Source organism: Podarcis bocagei, assembly GCF_964188305.1.
Source record: "Podarcis bocagei genome assembly, chromosome: 9".
Taxonomy (NCBI): Eukaryota; Metazoa; Chordata; class Lepidosauria; order Squamata; family Lacertidae; genus Podarcis; species Podarcis bocagei.
The window spans coordinates 18,281,355-18,301,720 of record NC_138134.1 but is presented as its reverse complement, the minus strand read 5'-3'; the positions used below and the strand labels follow the sequence as shown (position 1 = coordinate 18,301,720).

The 20,366-nt window shown below is 43.7% G+C and overlaps 2 protein-coding genes across 3 annotated transcripts in view; one reads left to right on the top strand and one right to left on the bottom strand.

The window, feature by feature from the left end:
- On the top strand, positions 1-9,042 carry RPL9 (ribosomal protein L9). 2 transcript variants are annotated; one of them, XM_081207930.1, is made up of 8 exons: positions 1-96; positions 1,530-1,582; positions 1,719-1,834; positions 5,116-5,211; positions 5,500-5,632; positions 7,110-7,190; positions 7,880-8,000; positions 8,913-9,042. In XM_081207930.1, the coding sequence occupies exons 2-7, from the start codon at positions 1,537-1,539 to the stop codon at positions 7,984-7,986; spliced, it is 579 nt and encodes a 192-aa protein (XP_081064056.1). In that variant the 5' UTR covers positions 1-96; positions 1,530-1,536; the 3' UTR covers positions 7,987-8,000; positions 8,913-9,042. The 2 variants fall into 2 exon arrangements, with proteins under 2 accessions (XP_081064056.1, XP_081064055.1); XM_081207929.1 differs by having other exon boundaries at positions 71-127.
- A 3,448-nt stretch (positions 9,043-12,490) lies between these two features.
- The window catches only part of KLB (klotho beta), a 28,256-nt gene continuing 20,380 nt past the window's right edge, over positions 12,491-20,366 (bottom strand). Inside the window, exons 4-5 of the mRNA XM_081207630.1 lie at positions 14,472-15,615; positions 12,491-13,125 (exon numbers count right to left, since the gene is read on the bottom strand). Coding sequence (XP_081063756.1) covers positions 12,725-13,125; positions 14,472-15,615 — 1,545 coding nt within the window. The 3' untranslated portion in view covers positions 12,491-12,724. The remainder of the gene's footprint in view (positions 13,126-14,471; positions 15,616-20,366) is intronic.

Sequence of the window (20,366 nt, the reverse complement as noted above, 5' to 3'; positions counted from 1 at the left end):
CCCCACCCACGGAACGCGCTGGCGTCACTCCGCACGGGGTTCAAGACCGTGGTGACGTACGACGCTCTTCCTTTCCTCCTCTCCGCGAACAAGGAGGTGAGGCCCGGCTTTCTTTTTTCCTTGCGAGGTGAGGGGCGGTATCCGGCTCCATCCGAGGCGCCGCGGCTGCCTCTTGCCCCGAGCGCCCCGCGGGGGCCGCGGGCAGGGCTCAGAGACTGGAACGGGCGTCGCTGCGAGGTTGGGTTCGGCGGGGGCTCCTGAGAGGGAGGCCTAGAAGCAGCCGCCCTCCCTTCCCCTCAAGGGCTTTGCTCTCTCTCGCGCGCCCCGGCTTCGTTTGCGCCTGCGTAAACTGATGCCGGGTGAAGGGGGGGTCTCGTTTCTACGGCGCGCCCCTAAGAAGGCTGCTTTCGTGGCAGAGGTTATTTCAGCGCAAAACTGCACGGCTGCTTTCTCAAGCTTGCTTTTAATGTTGGATTACAACTCCCATCAAGCTTCTCCACTGGCTGTGCTGGCTGGGAATTATGGGAGTTGTAGTTCAACGAGGTCTAGAGACCCAAGGCCAAGAAAGGCTGCAGGATTTCTGCTTCAGCAGCATTACTTTAAGGTTTCCCAGAGCTGAAAGTGCCGGTTTTGCTTCCTGCCTTCTGCAATAATATATAGTGGGCTTTTTTGGGGTTTTTTGTCATGCCAGGGAGTTCTGGCTAGGCCTAGGCAAAGTTAAAGCCAGGTGGCTGTCTAGATGTTGCTGCAGTTCTCATTATTATCTCTTGCCATTGGACATGCTAGTAACATCTGGAGCGCCACAGGTTAGCCACCCCTGGTATAAGCACTAGGTGAAGAGGAGCATGCTTTTTATGTGGCCTTTGAGATTGGTAATAGGAGTGGGAAGTGATGGTGGCAGGGGAAAGTATTGGTTAAAGCAGAGCTTTCCAAACACTGTCTCGACAAATTAGTGTGTTAGCTGCAGTGTGTTGGTGTGTCGCATGAACGCTCCCTGCACCACTCCTGGGGATGGAAAGGGATTAGCTTAACCTCCAGTTTGCTAGTAAAACTGAATTATGTTGTCACGAAATGATGCATGTCTAAAAAGTGTGTCACCAAAGTGAAAAGTTTGGAAAGCTCTGGGTTAAAGGTTAGAAACTTTTACAGGGCCAATGCAGTTGATCATAACAGTTTTAGTAATATTCCTCTTAAGCATCTAAATCGGGCGTCCAAAGTGGCCTATAAATGCCATAAGCAAGTAAATAAATTATAATTTTGGGGGCACCTGTGGCAGTTTATTTCCTGGGGTAAAATCCTAAAAGAACCTAAACAACTTCAATCCTAAAAAAAGCTCAACAATTTCAGGGTAAAAATCCTAAAAAAAAAAAAACTTTGGTTGGCCCTCTGAAAAAAGTTTGGACACCATTGATCTAAATGGATGTTAAAGCCACAACACAAGGGATGGTGCCTTTGTTGCAAAGGGCGTGGTACAGCTGATATCAGTATCATGTTAAACCTGCAGTTTTTCATTTTGCTTTTCCTGTTAGATTTAAAATGAAGACCATTCTCAGCAACCAGACGGTCGACATCCCAGAAAAAGGTATGTGCATCCACTTGGATGTTTTTATTTTTAGCACTACCACACACACACACCCAAAAAATACCCCAAAATCTTTAATGTTCTTATCACTTGCAGTTGCTGTATGTTGTACTAATGTTTAATTATCTCCATCCAGTCGAGGTTCGTTTGAAGGGACGGACAGTTATTGTCAAGGGCCCCAGAGGAACCCTGCAAAGGGACTTCAATCATATCAATGTGGAACTCTCTCTCTTGGGAAAGAAACGCAAGAAGGTGAGCAATTTGTGGATGTTGTGAGCGTTACTGTATATCATGTTTCTGCTGACAACGGAAGCTGTTGGCCCTGTGCAATGTTTTCAGATTCCATGTTAGCTTTGTATTGTCAGTAATGGTTGCTGGATTCTATAGCTTTAATTACATGTTTGCTGGTAGATGTGTCAGTTGTGAAGCACTGCACCAATGGGGCAGTTGGCTGTGGAAAAGCAGTAGGTTGGAGGAGGGACTTAATCCTTTCCTTTCCAATTTTTTTCTTTACAAACTTCACCTCCAAGCTGCTTTTCTTTGCTATACAGCAGATACGGATCTGGGACACTTTCTGCGGAGTGGAGAGTTGCACAGGGAAAGTGGCAGGCAGAAAGGCTTAGTATCTGTTTACTGTTTTTCAGTGCTTTGGAGCAGACCTGTGTTCTGTAAAACATGTAATCTTAACTTTTTGAAAAGTGAAACATGCACTTATTTAAGATGCATATGTACTTGTTTACAGAAGTTTCTAAGCAGTATATTGAGAGAAAATGTGCTTTGGGGTGTTTTGTCTGATAAATGAACCTCTTGCATATGATGTTTCAAGTGCGAGATTTCCAGAGGACGTTGTTGCATCCTACAGCACAGCCAGTCAGTCTGCAAGAAAAATGAGTCCCCTGTTTTTTGTTTCAGGTGCAAAAATGCATGTGGCTGATTCATGTTAAAATAAATGAGGATGATAGGCAGTGGACTAGATCAAGACATTTGGTGCTATTAGAGCTATTAATTAATAAATTGTAGCAATACTAACACACGCCAGCTGGTTCACAATCTCTGTGAATTGTTGTGTTTTAATTAAGAATAAATTGGAACCCTGAGCTAGCCTTTCTTCTATTAGCAAATGTCAAATGTCTGTGGTTTGTTGTTCACTGAATTTTAGTTTTCAGTGTAATTAACAGGACATGGCTCTTGGCAGTGAATATGGACCATTCACTTTTCAGAACGTTAACATATTTGTGTATTACTCCCATTATATGGGAGGCAAAGTGTACTGACAGTACAGCGGTACCTCGGGTTAAGTACTTAATTCGTTCCGGAGGTCCGTACTTAACCTGAAACTCTTCTTAACCTGAAGCACCACTTTAGCTAATGGGGCCTCCCGCTGCTGCCGCGCCGCCGGAGCCCAATTTCTGTTCTCATCCTGAAGCAAAGTTCTTAACCTGAAACACTATTTCAGGGTTAGCGGAGTCTGTAACCTGAAGCGTATGTAACGTGAGGTACCACTGTAGTCCACTTGTACTCCAAATGTAAGTCCTGATACAGCCAAAACAGTAGCTCCATACACAAGAGGGACCTATGCCAGCAACTCCAAGGTTTGCAGTACAGTTGTGCCTTGGAAGTTGAACGGGATCCATTCCGGAAGTCCATTTGACTTCCAAAACGTTTGGACACCAATGCTGTAGCCAATCGGAAGCCCCATTGGACATTCAGCTTCTAAAAATAGTTCGCAAACTGTAACCGTCACTTCCGGGTTTGTGACGTTCGGAAACAGCTGTTCGAAAACCAAGGTACGACTAGTTTTCTATGGGGGGAAAAGCCTCAGAGGCTGGGTACCAATGTGGATTCAGTGGTCAAAGAGGCAGTTACTGTATGTGCTGTAGAGGGAAATGAGGGGCAGGTGGAGCTCATCAACCTAGGAAGGTACCTATCTAGGAGAAGGAATGGCTTGGCGGCTTTCATGAGAATGATTTAAGGAGTTAAAACAGCATGAGGGGCAGCAGTTATGAGTTACTGGTCTCCACAGCCACAACAAGCACTGTGGTTTTCCATTGGTTTGACTTCAACCCTGTGTAGGTACACTCCATTGCCTCTTGAGACATACAGATGCCAACAACAACAGTTAGGGGGAAAGGTAGTGGTGGTGGAAATTTAATATTCTAGAAAGACTATATCACTGTTAGTCTAGAATCCGGAACAGGAGCATTCCACACTGCAATATTTTGTATAGCTGACTACACAGTTGAATAAAGACAGTCATTGAGGTATATGACTTGCTGCTCTCTATAATTTTTTTTAAAGAAACTCTGAACTAGTTCACATAAGATGTGTTCTCCACATAATTAGTCCTGACCATCCCTGGGTATGCATTCCTACAGATATTATAATGTGTGAACTGAGTAGATACAATTAAATATTAAATACAGCTGCTGTTAAAGTGCTGGGCGTTCCATCAGTTTGTACCCAAGAAGATGAAGGTAATTATATTGATGTCTTGTGAGAACTTGGCCTCAGTTTCTCTAAAGTAGTAGCACTTCCTTTAAAACTGTATGTGTATTGCTGATACAAGAAACACATGTAGCAATGTTGACTTGGCAGATGAGGATAGCAGTACTACTTCATCACTTGATAAATACCGTACAGTGGTACCTCGCAAGACGAACGCCTCGCAAGATGGAAAACCCGCTAGACGAAAGGGTTTTCCGTTTTGGAGGCGCTTCGCAAGACGAATTTCCCTATGGGCTTGCTTCGCAAGACGACAGCCCATAGGGAAATATCCGGGACAGCGGGGAAGCGCAGCGCGTCTTCCCCACTGTCCTCGGACCTCCTCCGAAGCCGGGCGGTGGGGCGGGAACGCCTCCTCCCGCCGCCGCCGGGCTTCGGAACGATGCTCCGAAGCCGGGCGGCGGGGCGGGAACACCTGCCCCCGCCGCCGGGCTTCGGAACGCTGCTCCGAAGCCGGGCGGCAGGGCGGGAACACCTTCTGAAGGCGGGCGGGGGGCGAAAGTCTTTGTCCCCCCTGCCTGCCTTCCCAGGGGCTTTTAAATCGCCCCGGACAACGGAGAAGTCCTCCGCTGTCCCAGGGCGATTTTAAAATGCCGCCCGCCAGCATTTTAAGATCGCCCGGACAGCGGAGAAGTCCTCCGCTGTCCCGGGGTTTTTTTAAATGCTGGGGGTGGGAAGAAAAGCCCTTGTCCCCCCCCCCCCAGCCTTTAGAAGAGGTCCGGGGACAGACTGTCCCCGGACCTGGTCTGAAGGCGGTTTCCCTAGGAACGCATTAATTGATTTTCAATGCATTCCTATGGGAAACCGTGCATCGAAAGACGAAAAACTCGCAAGACGAAGAGACTTGCGGAACGAATTAATTTCGTCTTGCGAGGCACCACTGTATATAGAAATTGGAAATAATCATATTTGCTGGTGTGGAAATTCATTAATATAATAAAACTTAATTCTTGTAATGTTTACACGGAAAACGTGTTTTATATTTGGAAATGAGCAGCCTGTTTTTATACACTTTGTTGTTTTTTCTGTAGCTGCGTGTTGACAAATGGTGGGGTAACAGAAAGGAGCTGGCAACAGTCCGCACAATTTGCAGTCATGTGCAAAATATGATCAAGGGTGTCACATTGGTAAGTTTCCAGTGGGAATTTACTATTAAGTGTTGATATAGCCAACTTCATCTTTGCAGCTACACTACAGCCAGATGGGCGGGGTATAAATAATAAATTATTAGTAGTAGTAGTAGTAGTATTAATAATAATAATTATTATTTATTAATTATAATTAATAATAATAATAGAAATAATTATTAACATACTATTTGGAGAATAAAGTGCTTTAAGAGTCAGTTTGGACAAAAAACACTTAAGTTTCTCTTTTCCCCCTGTTTGTTTGATTTTAAATGTGTGTGATTCCAGGGCTTTCGTTACAAGATGAGGTCAGTGTACGCTCACTTCCCCATCAATGTGGTTATCCAGGAGAGTGGCTCACTTGTGGAAATCCGTAACTTTCTTGGGGAGAAGTACATCCGTCGGGTGCGCATGAGGCCAGGTAAGGAGCTAGTTACTGTGGCGATATCTGTTACCAAGATTGATATAAGAATTGGGGGGTGGGTAGTCACACCTATGCTTCAAATGAATCCTATAATGTCCGAAAACATGTGTTTTTCCAAGCAAGTTGTTTGTACCATATGATAACTGGAAAAAAGCTTGCAGAATCGGATACTTGTCTTTTGGAGTTCTGCCTTGCTCTGGATTACCTCCATTTTTCAGGTTAAAAGTATTTTGAAAATGCAAAATTAATGTGCACTAATCTTTAAAAAATAATTGTGATAATGTGCCCCCATTAAATTTCTGTAACGAGAAAACCTCCAAGCACTGGTTTTATTCCTGCTACAGAAGCACAGATTAATGGGCATGTATTACAATAATTCTGTGTCTTGCATGTCATGTGACTTCAGGAAGAAAGAAAAACGCCTTTTCCCGTGCTACTGATGTAGGAACTTAATGTCCCAGTAGGCTAGTTAAGATGGTATTTTAAGTTTGGGAGTTTTATGATGGAGTATGAAATGATTTTTATTAATTTTTCATTAATAACATTCCAATGGATACAATACAAAATATTGCCACATCATAATACAAATAATAAAGCCAATTATACATTCCAAATTATATATTTTAGGTGACTTCCCATGTTCTGGCTGATGGGAGAAAAAATTTATTCCTTGTTCCTGTTTCTTCTCTTGTTTATTCTCAATATACCAGTTCCAATCTTAATCCTTTATCTTATTTTAGCAGCCACTGATGTGAGACTTTGAGTCATATTTAACAGATCTGTATGTGTATTAACATGCAAGAGGGATTTTTATCCTATTGTTTTAGTCCTTCCTGTTGTTGTCCACCAATTGCATTGGGCAGAACCCCATCAGCAATGAGTGCCCAATTCCCTCAGGCCTGTTGGTCTTAGTACTGTGCTATGTGTGTACAGGATACAATTTATTCTGGTGGCGCTGTGGTCTAAACCACTCAGCCTCTTGGGCTTGCCAATCAGAAGATCGGTGGTTCAAATCTGTCCGGGGTGAGTGTCTGTTACTCTGCCCCAGCTCTTGCCATCCTAGCAGTACGAAAGCACACCAGCGCAAGTAGATAAATAGGTACCGCTGCGGAAGCAAGGTAAATAGTGTTTCCATGTGCTCTGGTTTTCCTCACGGTGTTCTGTTGCTTCTGAAGCGGTTTAGTCATGCTGGCCACATGACCCGGAAAGATGTCTGTGGACAAACGCCGTCTCCCTTGGCTTGAAAGCAAGATGAGCGCAGCAACCCCATAGTCACCTTTGAGTGGACCTAACCGTCCAGGGGTCCTTTACCTTTTACCTTTTTTTACAGTTTATTATAGTAAGGGATCATGACTAGATAGCTGAGATAAGTATGCAAATGTATGTGTTCTGTTTTTTAAAAATGGTGGACTTGTATGAGAAGGATAAATTTTTTTGATTGAAGAAATGTGTGCTTTTTAAAACATTTTTACAGGGGTCAACTGTGCAGTATCGCAAGCCCAGAAGGATGAGCTGATCCTTGAAGGAAATGACATTGAATTGGTATCTAACTCCGGTACGTCAGTTAATTATTGTATTGTGGAAATAATGGTTTTACTTTGATGTGGTCCATAAACATGCAACAACTGCCGTGTAATTCAGCTTGCATTGTCTGTATACTACTAAAACATTGGAAAACTTACTTTAAATAATGTCTAAAGTTAAAAGAGAAGCTTATTTTGTTGGGTGTGTTTAGTTAGACTAAACAAGGTTACAGTGGTGCCTCGCAAGACGAAATTAATCCTTTCCGCGAGTCTCTTCATCTTGCGGTTTTTTCGTCTTGCGAAGCACGGCTATTAGCGGCTTAGCGGCTGTTAACGGCTTAGTGGCTTTAAGAAAAAGGAAACGAACTCGCAAGGCTTGCAAAGCAAGCCCATAGGGAAATTCGCCGTGCGGAACGACTAAAAAAATGCAAAACCCTTTCGTCTAGCGAGTTTTTCATCTTGCGAGGCATTCATCTTGCGGGGCACCACTGTAATTGTTTTGTCTTCCATAGTCTGTTGCTATTGTTTCTCCAGCAACAAATAGGAACAAGTGTTGCTAATGGGACAGAAGAAGTTTGACTTGACAGAGAAACTACCTAGCTTGATTTGAAGTTAGCAGTATTTGTCCTCGTTCTTGTTCAGTTGGTTGCTTGATTAAATTGGGAAAATACGATTGCTTTGTTAAGCCAATCTTGCTTAAATTATCCTCTTTTTGTTACAGCTGCCTTGATTCAGCAGGCCACCACAGTCAAGAATAAAGATATCAGGAAATTTTTGGATGGTATCTATGTCTCTGAGAAGGGAACAGTACAACAGGCAGATGAATAAAGCTCTATAAATAGGTTTGTGTTCTTTTCACATTTCACAGATGGTGTATTCTGTAAAGGACCGAGTTTTACCATATAGACTGGAGGGTGAAATCTTTTATTTGGAAGAAGATTTTTGGTATCCAAAATATCACAGAAGTTTCTATGCAGCAGAAATCCCTGGTTGAAATCTTGTCTTGACCACACTGGGTTACACTGTAAGACTAGCTTGGAATTTTAAAAGGAGCATATATATATTTTATTTCTTTCCAATGGAAGCCATTTGTATTCAAAGTGCATTCCCAGTTCCTTGAATGCAAATTGCTTTCTCTGCAGAGCAGGGGAAATGCTCCAATCTTAGGAGCAGGTTCCCCTCTGTAGAGACTCACTGCACCAGGCGAATCCAGGTCTCTGCTCCAACTAAGAGGAGCCAGCATAGCAGCTGCTGCACCGTGTGGCTTGTAATGGGAGAAGCACAAAGTCTTCCAGCTTTGGATCATGCTTCCTGATCCAAACCTGAGTAAAACCTAAGTAACTTCGTAGACTTGAATTGTCTTTCTGAACACCAGAAAGAATATTAAGTTGTGGTTTTTTAAAAAATAAAAAATGCTCCGTTTCTTCTGCAAAAGCATTACTCATGGTAGCTTGCAGTGTATAAAATTAAATTTTCATAAAACCAGTGATATGAAACAACTAAACAAGGAGACAGGGAGAGCAGGTATTAGGGGTCTAGTGGTTCAAAATCTTAGGCTGATTTCTGCTTCATATTTGCACGTCACATGAATTCTTGATGATTAATCTCAACATTCTCCCATTATTGGAACGTGTAGTAACTTTAAACCATACTTCTCATGTTACTTTGGAGGTGCTTGTAAGGGGATTGCAGTTGTAAAATGTTGTTTAAAGCTTCAGTTGTTTTTAATAATCCAATCTGTTTCGTTGTTTCAGATCCTAAATTGACAACCAGGGCACAAAGGAGAATGGCATGCAGCAAGCCTTCAATTCACATCAGGATTTGGCTGTATGAACCAAACAGTTTGACATTGTTTGGAGAAAAATTAAACAATATATTTCAATATTTTATGTTTTGTCATTGAGCTTTCAGCTATTCTAACACTTTGGTTTCCTGCATAAGCATTAAATATCTTATTAATTAAATCTCTTAATTATATATTAATCTGGAAAAGTAAACTCTGAAAATAGAGTAAATGGGTGGTATCCCACTCTACTAGGTGGAAGGCATCTGTCATGAGGGAAGGAGGCATTTTTGGCAGTTCATCCTCCCCTGCTGTCCTGCATATCCCTCCCCCTCAAAACATCCAGAACAGATTGGGGGCAGATAGGGATAAGGAGGAATAAATCTTCTGTTCGCTAGCGAGCAGCTTCCATCAGCATAGAAAATATTGGATTATCACCTAATGTAAAAACCCAGTACAGTAAGTAGTTATCAGGTTGTGTTTTCTAGTGTTTCTTCATCACACATTTGAGTGTCTCTAACAAACTTTACAGTGAAATGGAATAGTTGTCAATTTGCAACCCATTTCATCTCTGACAACAGCCTAGCAGTTTTTACCTTTAGGGAGGAGACATTGCCAATAGGCAAACAGTGCCATGCATAATGTTAAGACATGGGTTTAATCAGGTATTTCCTTGGAGTCAGTCACACTGACCAAGTGGACATCCCTCAAGAACGTACTTCTGTCTTGAAGCAGTAGAGTCGAATACGAAAACCTAAGAATTCCTTTAATGACCTGGTTACATCAAATTATAACTGCTTGGTTCTTTTTTTCCAGCGATTACCCTCAAACTTGGTAGTGCTGGTTTTTAAACAAGGATGCATAATGGCTGGTTTAATTTTTTTAATGAATTAGTAACCCTCCTGACAGTTGCGGGGGGGGGGTGAGCGAAAAACAACAGCTGAACCGATGTTCGTTTTACTGATGTCTCATGAAAATAAGCAACTGCGTGTATGAAAGTGGGGGGTGGGGCTTATTTATTTATTTATTTATTTTGGCCCATGAATCATTCCCTCTCGGCCAACGCCCTGGGAGTCAGGTGCAAACCCACTGATGCAACAGGTTCCAATAGAGATCCTTTTTCCAGACCTGATCATGGTATCAAAGGGACATTTTTGCTAGTGGTGCACAGCACATAGGTAAAGGGACCCCTGACCATTAGGTCCGGTCGTGACTGACTCTGGGGTCGCGGCACTCCTCTCGCTTTATTGGCCGAGGGAGCCGGCGTACAGCTTCCGTGTCATGTGGCCAGCATGACTAAGCCGCTTCTGGCGAACCAGAGCAGCGCACGGAAACGCCGTTTACCTTCCCGCCGGAGCGGTACCTATTTATCTACTTGAACTTTGATGCGCTTTCAAACTGCTAGGTGGGCAGGAGCAGGGACCGAGCAATGGGAGCTCACCCCATCACAGGGATTCGAACCGCCAACCTTCTGTTCGGCAAGTCCTAGGCTCTGTGGTTTAATCCACAGCGCCACCCGCGTCCCACAGCACATGGGGAAAGTGTGAGTAACCTTTCCCTCATCAGCTGCCTGCCAAAATAGCCATGTGCACTTCATTTAGTGTGAGGGTGCGGAGGTACCTGTTAGGGCCTAAATTATATTGGGGGTATTTAACTGTCCATCCCTAGCTGCAATTCCAATTCATATCCACCACCCCCCCCCCAATAGTTGCAGCAGTGGGAGGTATAGGACAAAGAGGATGTGCTGCAGCAGGGGTGGGGAACCTGTGGCCCTCCAGATGTTTCTGAATTTGCATCCCCTATTGTCTCTGATCATTGGCTGTGCTTACTTGGTCTGATGGACGGTTCCCAAACCTCAGCTGCACATGGATCTGGAGGTCAAATGCAGCCCCAGGGCATTTGATTACTCTCCCCCCCCCCCCCCAGTATTAAATGTTGGCTCTGTCCCACAAGTTGTAAGCCAGGTTCTGCAATATGCACCCACTTAGTATCTATTTAAATACTTTCGAAGAAGCATATTGGCTTTTTTTTTAGGCGCGGGGAACTCAACACATTTCTGCAGCTTGCAAAAGTAAGACTTTCATGGGTAACGTGCATATCAAAGAGTGACAGATTCAGAGCAGGACCACTTGTGTTTTAATATGGATAAAGTTTTAATATGGAAAGTTTTAATATGGATAAAGGTTTGTGTGATTTACAAATCTCATAACTGTAACTATATAGTTCATTGATCCACAGAGCATGCCTTTTATTTTTAAATAAAAGGGTGTGCACAACACAGTGGGTCAATTTATTTTTTAAAAAAGCTGTATTTGTGCCAATTTGATCCTGAACAGCCTAGAATGTATCCCAGCTTTTAAATAATGGCCATTGGTGAAAATATATATATAACAGAATCATCCTATGTGAAAAGGAAGGAAACTTTGAAAAGCACAAATACACCAATATTTCCCAATTTCGTTTTACAAAAGTGTTGCAGTTCACGCTCCTGGGAAGGTTGGCATTTCTCGCTAATACGGGATTCTCCCCCCCCCCCAAAAAAACCACCTATGCTCATTTTTAGTATGGTCTCCACAAGTGGGGCCTGCAACAAAATGTCGCAGTGCAAAGTGATTCTGTTCACGATTCCTTTTCTCCTCTTCCCTAGCCCCTAGTTTTCCATTTTGGAAGATCGGGAGGTGGCCCTCTCAGGAGCGTTTTCCAATTTATTTGTATACCCCCTCCAGCCTGCTAATACTCCACCCACCCTTATGTGCAGATGGTGCTGTTTTTTTGGCTGCATAAAGACTTGGAACTGCAATTGCAGTTGGTATGTATATGATAATCTTAAATACACAGAGGGCTTTCCAGTCTAATCACCCCTATATTCAACTGCTAAAGTATTTCAGACCAACTTAAACATCCCTATTGCGAGCCTCTTCTCCTTTAAGATTCCTGACATCTTTTGATCTGAAGTAGACATAACAGAGGTATTATATGTCAGGCCTTTCTCATTTACAACCTGGGCATGAAGGAGAGGCTGCTGCAATCACATGCTCTGGACATGTTTTTGAGGTGCCGTTAATACAGCTTTTAGCATTTCGTTTACAACCATGAAGACTAGTCGTGTGATAGATAGGGTAGCTGCCCTACTGGAGCTTCCGCAAGCCAAAACAAGCAAAATGAAAGTGTGCAAATGTTACACCTGCAATCCACAACAGCTGCAGGCATAGCGCCACAAATTTTGAGATATTTCTGTAAAAGTTCACAAATTGTGAACCTTTTCATGTCAAATCAGTTCCGTCACTGTACTAGGTTACAAAAGGAAAGCATTTATGCTTCAACTGTAAATAAATATATTGGACTAACACCATTTTGAATTCCTTCGTATACATCTGTCCCTGCTCTCATCCTGAGATTTTCAGGCATGACAACAGCTAAAACCTCCTTTATGTAATCAAGTCTTACTCTGAAGATGGAAAAAAAGGTTGAAAGAAAGGTAGACACTCTTGTATCGTTTCTTTTCGCCGTGTCTTTTCATGGTGTACGTTGATGTAAAAAGCAAGGGACTTGGAGTTCTGAATGACTTTATGATAAACATGAACACACAAGTAAACAACCTGGGATTCCCTGACAGCATAAACGCAGAACAAGAATTCTTGAGAACAATCCTGAATTGACTATCATGGGAATTCTCATGCAAAGCAGCATTTTTTTGCCAAGTATCTTGGTGGAGTGATTTGGAGTGCTTTCAATAACTTCTCCTCGCCGTTGACATTCACATGCAGGGGGAAAAAGACCACTCTATATCTGGTTGAGAACTTTCCTGTGTCTACTTTTGACAGGAACGCACATGTACTCCATATTTTTTGACCAATACCATTTTCTCCTTTTCCTTTTGTGGAAAACAATAATGCTTAAGAGCAAGAAGAGAGTCGAGCAAAGGCAGCACCCAAAGAATACGAGCGGCTTTTTCTGCGCTAGAAGCAGGCAGAACGTGCAACCTGCTTCTTCCTCGGGCTGGTCACAGATGTTGTTTGCAGTCTCCAAGAGAAAGCCGTTGCGGCTAATGAGACGGTTGTAGAACGGAACGGAAGCCTTGGCCTTGGCTTCGTGGGTGAAGAAGCCCAGTCTGGGTTTGGATTTTTCATCGGTGAGTTTAAAAGCAAAATAGCCTCGGACGTTGACTTTGTCAATGTGGTAAGCTGGAAACGACAAGAAATAAGCGAATTATTCACTGTTAAATGGCTGTGTGAAGCAAAAGGATGCTTTTATAGTATTTAAAACAGATTGGGGAGGCTTGACATGTTGATTGGATGCCTTCCTCCAAACAGGCCCCTCCATAGAAACAGCCCTTCCTGTGGTGGTAGTTTTCCAATTGTCTCTGGAAATGCTTCACGTTAAGTACAGTAAATGAATTCACAGAAATTGCAAATGCTTGTATGCATTGCTATGTGTTTAAATTTGCTCAGTTGGTAGCTGAATTCTAGAGAGTTCTCTAGTAGTTCTCATGTGATTGGCTAACGTTAGTCACCTGGGAGGTATCCGGTGAAGGAGAGACTCCCATTTTATGTGAAGCAAGATGGCTGTGCTTTAGAAACACTGTGAACACTGCTAAGTTGAATTGAGCGTTGCAGGGCTGCTTCTCGGCTTGAAAGAAAGAGAGCAAAGCTGTAGGAGAAGGTAAAAGCGGAAATCTCTCATAGGAACTGCAAGGCAAGGCCTGAGATACATTGAGCTCTGGAAAGGGAGGGAAATAAAGTTGTTAGGAAGTTAGAGAGAAAGTCTGTAAACCCATGCTTAGAAGCATGTGACTGTAAATATTATGTTTTAATTCCTCTATAGCTTGGAGTTTCTGCAAGCACAGTTTTTGAATGTTAAAGCCTGGGCATTGGTTTAATTTTCAGAGAAGGGTGTCAGTCATATATATGCTTTGAGCTTCTTAGCTATGATTTCACTGCCCTTCAGCATTTCAGTGGTGGGCAGGTGGGGGAGCATTTGAACGAGAGCTATGTTCAGCTCCCATCAGTGGTGGCTGCCTGCCGCCTTAAATTATAATCCTGCTTGGACTATAGCTCTATGACACCTATGAAGCAGGGCATAGCATTTTGGGTAACTTAAAAGAGCAGAAAAATGGGACACCTGGGGTGGATCTAGACACAGGGGGGGGAAACCCCCGCTATAAATAAATCAGAAATTAGATAGTTATAACAAAATCTCTATGGAAAAATCACATTTTAAAATTTCCTGCTCTTTGGTGCCATCTGGTGTTAAATGTTTATAGTGCATTCAAATCGCTGCTTCTTTACTAATGTAGCTGAGTCCCCTATACTACTGGGGAGGAGGAGGGGAAAGTACCATTGCACAAGTTTGCTGTGCTAGCAGAACAGCTGTGTTGTTGTTGTTGATTAAATTTGTATGCCGCCCTTCATCCGTAGAACTCAGGGCTGTTCACAGTATAAAAATACAAGATAAAAACAACAACAAAAAATACAAGATAAAAACACATTATGTGTCTCTTCTAGTTTAGCATCTTTTACCATCCACTCACCTTTTAAGGCCTCTTGGACATATTTTTCAATGTAGAATTTACGAAGTCCATCGTCAATTAAAGACTGATCGTCTATCCCGTTTGCCGTGATGTAGATATTTAGGTCGCCATAACGTTTTCTAATCCAGTTTAGGATTTTGCGTAAGCCGGCAGGCACGACCGCTGAGCGAGATGGGGAGTTTAGGCAGGTGATGTCTTGCAGAAATTGAACGTCCTGATCAAAGTCGTACCGACTTCCGTTTTTCGACTCGTGGATCACAAACCGCGTGGTGAAATGATTGAGCGCGTAAAAATCGGCAGCCCCTCTCACAAGTTCCTTCTCTTCCTTTGTGAAATACGGCAGGGAAGAACTAGAGAGCCCTCTGCTATTCTTGTAGTCAAGGTATTCTCTCATAGCTGCAGGATAGTCCCCCGTCTTAAAGATCGGATCGGAAAACCAAGCTATTTCAAACTGAAGGAATCTCTCGGCAGCTTCCCAGTGGGTGTCCACAAATGGGTTGGCGGGTTCTGCCCAGTCAGAATGCAGAGATAAAGAGATCTGACCATGCTGCTTGGATCGATATTGTTTATCGTAAACATGCCAAGCCGAGGCATGGGCTATCAATAGATTATGGGCAGCCTGATAGGTGTGGTTACTGCTGCTGTTATAAATATCGCTGAGTCGATTAGGTTCATTTATTGTGATCCAGAATTTAACCAAGTCCCCAAGCTCCCGAAAACACATCTCTGCGTAGGTTCGGAAAGCCTGGACGGTGGACTGGTTCAACCAGCCACCATTCTGGACTAAAGGACCAGGCAGCCCCAAGGAGCGGTGAGTTGGATAATATAAGGTGACCACAGACTTGATGTTGAGTTTGAGCAGCTCACTGATCACGCATCGATAGTAACGAAGGACTTGGCCATTGATGGATTTCAAATCGCCGCTAGGCAGAAGCAGGGACCAATTCAGTGCAAATCTATAACGGGTGATTTTCAATTTGGACAGCAGGTCAAGTTGCGTTTTAATGGTAACAAAATCCGTACATTGAGCCGGTCGGGTTTTCAGTTTCACTCCCTTCACCTGGTAGAAAAGTCCATCGCCGGTAAGATTCCAGAGATAGAGGTTAGGATCGCAGAACTGTGGTGAGGAAGCGACAGATTCTGCCTGCAAATGACAATCACATAATTTGATTTTTTATTTAATAAAGGATATTGGTTTAGTTTCACAACTCCAGTAGAGACCAGTTACATAAATGGTTCTCGTAAGTTGTAACGCTACCAGTCTAAATAATAAACAGGCTTTTTTCTCTGTATCACTAGGTGTCACTGTAGCAGTTCTACAGAAATACAAAGAAGCATGTAAACAAAGTCCGGCAGAGATGGTGAATTCTCCAACTTGCTTGGACCACCGTTCACACGCAAGCAACAAAAGGGAGAGCGGGCCAGCTTGTGAAAAGAACTATAGTTTTAGAAATGTGGTTCTCTCAAGCAGCCTTCATCAAGCTGATGTCCTGCAGATGTTTAGAACTATTAGCTCCAGCCGGCACAGATGTTTGGGAGTGGTAGTCCTAAACATCACAGAATAAATGGGTGCAGGTGACCCTAAATGTGTCACTTTATGTTGTACGAGTCTTTTTAAGAAATGCCAATAGCAGCCGCAGGAGGATCAATCAGTCTTGGGGTTGTGGGAACAGGTAAATAGGTAAATGAGAGTGCAACCCACCTCTTGCAAAACTTTCCCTTCCAAAACTGATGTTTGATGAAAAAATAAATAATTATTTGACGATTAATATTAAACGTAAAGGGACCCCTGACCATTAGGTCCAGTCGTGACCGACTCTGGAGTTGTGGCACTCATCTCGTTTTATTGGCCGAGGGAGCCGGCGTACAGCTTCCGGGTCATGTGGTCAGGATGACTAAGCTGCTTCTGGTGAACCAGAGCAGTGCAAGGAAACGCCATTTACCTTCCCGCTGGAGTGCTACCTATTTATCTACTTGCACTTTGACATGCTTTCGAACTGCTAGGTTGGCAGGAGCAGGGACTGAGCAACGGGAGCTCAACCCGTCGCGGGGATTCGAACCACCGACCTTCTGATCGGCAAGTCCTAGGCTCTGTGGTTTAACCTACAGCACCACCCGCGTCCCAGATTAATATTAAGGGGGCTTGAAAACCAGGCTGTGTGTGACAAAGTAGAACACTGAGGGAGAAATAAAAACATGGCTGCTGCCATCAAGAGCCAAGAGCTGCAGACTCTGCTGCTACTTGGGTGAGGACATAACCTTTCTGCAGGGATGAAAACATTGGGTGCCACCAGCCATTGTAGAATAAGCAAAGAGCGGTGTCAGCAACACCTACAGCGCTGCTTTTCAAGCTTGGTTGCCCGGATGTTGTTGGAATACAATTCCCATCATCCACTGCCAGCTTAGCCAATGGTCAGGAAGGAGGAAGTTCTGGGGATCCAACCTTGAAGAGCACTGTGGGTAGGCACACATATTACACCCCCAGCCCCCTCAGGACCTCTAACTCCTGCCCAAATCCTTTGGACTCAGCTAGACTGGTAAAGAAAAAGCAATTTATATGCGCTGTATGTGTGATATAACATTGCATCACCAGATGGCGATGTGGCGTCCAGTTTTTCTCTACCCGTTTTCCCTGTTTGCATTTACAATGCTTTGAACTGAAATGCTTCTTTGATGTTTCTAGATCCAGCTTTTATTAGGTGTAATTTTCCTGTTATTGCCAGAAAATCAAGACGTCTGCCTTGGAAGACTGTTGTCAGGCAGATAAATAGGACAGAACTTTTTAAAAGTGAATGATTGTGAGACACACACACCTCTCTCAAAATAGCACCTGCAAGGCAACAAGCGATTGGAAGCGCCCCCTCCCCAAAGGAGCAAATGCAGATATATGTGTGTATAAATTTATATCTGCTATTATTTCTGCTCTCTTAACTACATTTTCCATCTTGTTGCTGCTGCATTGTTTTATTCATATTTCATCGCTCTGAACTGAAACCATCCGTTTCTCTGCAAATTAGCCTCTGCAGACCTAACAAGGTTTTCTACTAAAACTAATAAACACAATGCTATATCCCCAAACTATCTATTAGTGCAGATAGATGTCCTTTTTTAGCATGATATCCACAGGCTTTCTTGCGGGTGTGCGTGCGACTGGCTGAAACCGAGCTGAATTAGGTTTCATTTGCCAGCCTGCAAAAGTACATCGTTTTGCTCTGCTTCTCGAGAAGAATAAGCCCTGACGAATGTGGAAAGGAATATTTTAAGAAAATTATGGCTTGGATCCACTGGTGGAGGAAGAGGGGGTGGGGGGGAGCACATTGCCCCCAGTGCCTTGATCATGGTGGGGTGCCATTGATGCTGCCCCCACTGCGCTGGGCGCCACGCCCCTGGGATGCATGCCAGCCACGCCCCCACCTGCTCTCTGCCCCCAGTGCCAGAGCATGAAGCTCCACCACTGCTTGGATCCAGAGGGTTCCTTGTATGAGTGGGAGATGCTGCAGGATGTGTCAGTGGTACCTATAGGAAAAGACTTCAGAGCAAGCATCTAAGACAGGCATCTCCAAACTCGGCCCTCCAGCTGTTTTGGGACTACAACGCCCATCATCCCTGACCACTGGTCCTGTTAGCTAGGGATGATGGGAGTTGTAGTCCCAAAACACCTGGAGGGCTGACTTTGGGGATGCCTGATCTAAGGCCTCAAATAGCGGAATGAGCAGAAGGGCGCCCAAATATGTTGTGAAGTAAAAGATGTTTCTCTTTAAATAGCCCTCCCACCATATAAAGCAATTAAGTTCAGAGTTCAGCATTACTTAGCTGTGGGTGTGTACCTCAGCCCGTCTGCTGATTTAGCCAATTTCCAATTCTTTGCCCCCCTGTGACCAAGTGAAACTTGACCCTCTTTTTGGTAGGCAGAAGAGGCTGAGGTGGGTGACAAAGTCCTGCTGCAGATGCTGCACACGACATGCAGTTCCTTGGATCAGAGCCAGGACAGTGGTACCTTGGTTCTCAAACACCTCGGTACTCGAACAACTTGGAACCCAAACACTGCAAACCCAGAAGTAAGTGTTTCCAGTTTGCAAACCTTTTTCGGAAGCCTAATGCGCTCTGTTTTGAGTGCCACCCTTCCGTTTTGAGTGTTACGCTGAGGTCTGTCTTTGTTATTCATTTTGCATTTTTGTTTTTGCGGCTTTTTTGTGACTGTGTGGAACCCAGTTCAGCTCCTGATTGATTGTGTGACTGCAGTACATTGGTTATTGTTTTCATTTTATGAATCTCGTTGAATAGTAAAATTCATGTTAAATTGCTGTTTTAGGGGTTGTTTTTAAAAGTCTAGAACGGATTAATCCATTTTGCATTACTTTCTATGGGAAAGTGTGCCTTGGTTTTGGAATGCTTTGGTTTTGGAACAGACTTCCGGAACGGATTCAGTTTGAGAACCAAGGTGCCACTGTATCATCTTAGCCTCGGATTCACAGCTAATTATTCTACCACCACAGTTCTCAGGGAGTGATGCTCATTTCCTTGAGAATGTATGGGTGGTTGCTAAGAAAGGAATGATGTAAGGAGACACTGATATCCATTCTGACCCATGTTTGCCACTTGCAGTGCTGTTTCCGTTCTGCTGCAGTTTGGCTTCAGACAAAAAAAAATGTGCTGCATGCTATTCCACTAGGGTGGAATTTTACCCACTGAATTACATTGTTCTGCAATGTTGATTTCAGTGCAAAGCAAATGAAAATTAAATGAAGGGGAAAAACCTCATCAGTTGCCTATCCTTTCTGTGGACTGTTGTACTTGCTGGGTTTATTTCCATTCTAGACATGTGGCAAATAAGACAACACAGGGAATTTCTGTTTCCTCCCAAATCCTCTCCAATCCATATGTACCAAGGAGCGTAATATCAGCGCACCTGCTTGGCACTTGTCTTTCACATGCCAGGCTGCCTTAAAGTGCTAGGAATCAGTGGAATCCTGCCAGTGCCAAAAACTATCATTTCCAAACATGAACCTTAGACTATGCAAGAGGGTTTTTGCCCTCATGTAGCCTGTGAGGAATTTGTAACTATTTGCATTGGAGATAAATTATTATGGAAATTGTGGGTGGCTCTGACTTGTGGTGGCGAGTCATACTTTACTGTGAAGCTGTTCAATTGAAAAAATAGATATAAAAGGAGAATTCCCTGGATGCCAAGATCCAGGTTTGGGGCAAGTACTCTTTGGTGAGAGAACCCCAGCAGAGATTTAAAATCACAAAACATGCAAGTAAGGCTTGGAAATATAGGCTGCTAAAGCTTTAAAATATGCCCTTGTGAGTTCCAAAACTCCCCTCATCTCCCAGTGTAGGAAAAGACCACACACTTGGCAAGTTAAAAATTGGAAATTGGCTTACAGTGGTACCTCGGGTTACAAACGCTTCAGGTTACAGACTCCGCTAACCCAGAAATAGTACCTCGGGTTAAGAACTTTGCTTCAGGAGGAGAACAGAAATCGCGCGGTGGCAACAGCGGGAGGCCCCATTAGCTAAAGTGGTACCTCAGGTTAAGAACAGTTTCAGGTTAAGAACGGACCTCCGGAACGAATTAAGTTCTTAACCCAAGGTACCACTGTACTTACAAACTCTCCAAAGGTCAGGTTAGTGTGCTTTTCCATACATCAGTCAGAAAAGTTGCACAGGCAGTGAAGCTTGGCTCAGTTACCGTGGTGAAAGTTCCTAAATTATTGTCATAGGAACTGAAGAGTGGCTGGCTAAGCCGGAGCAACTAGCTGACCCTCTTCACATGCTGAGCTTCTCAGGTAGACTGGGAGAGACCAATAGGCTTGATTACCCATTTCCTCCCAAATTAAGGGAATTGGACAGAGATATGCCCGACAGGATGGCTTACTCTATGGTATTAAT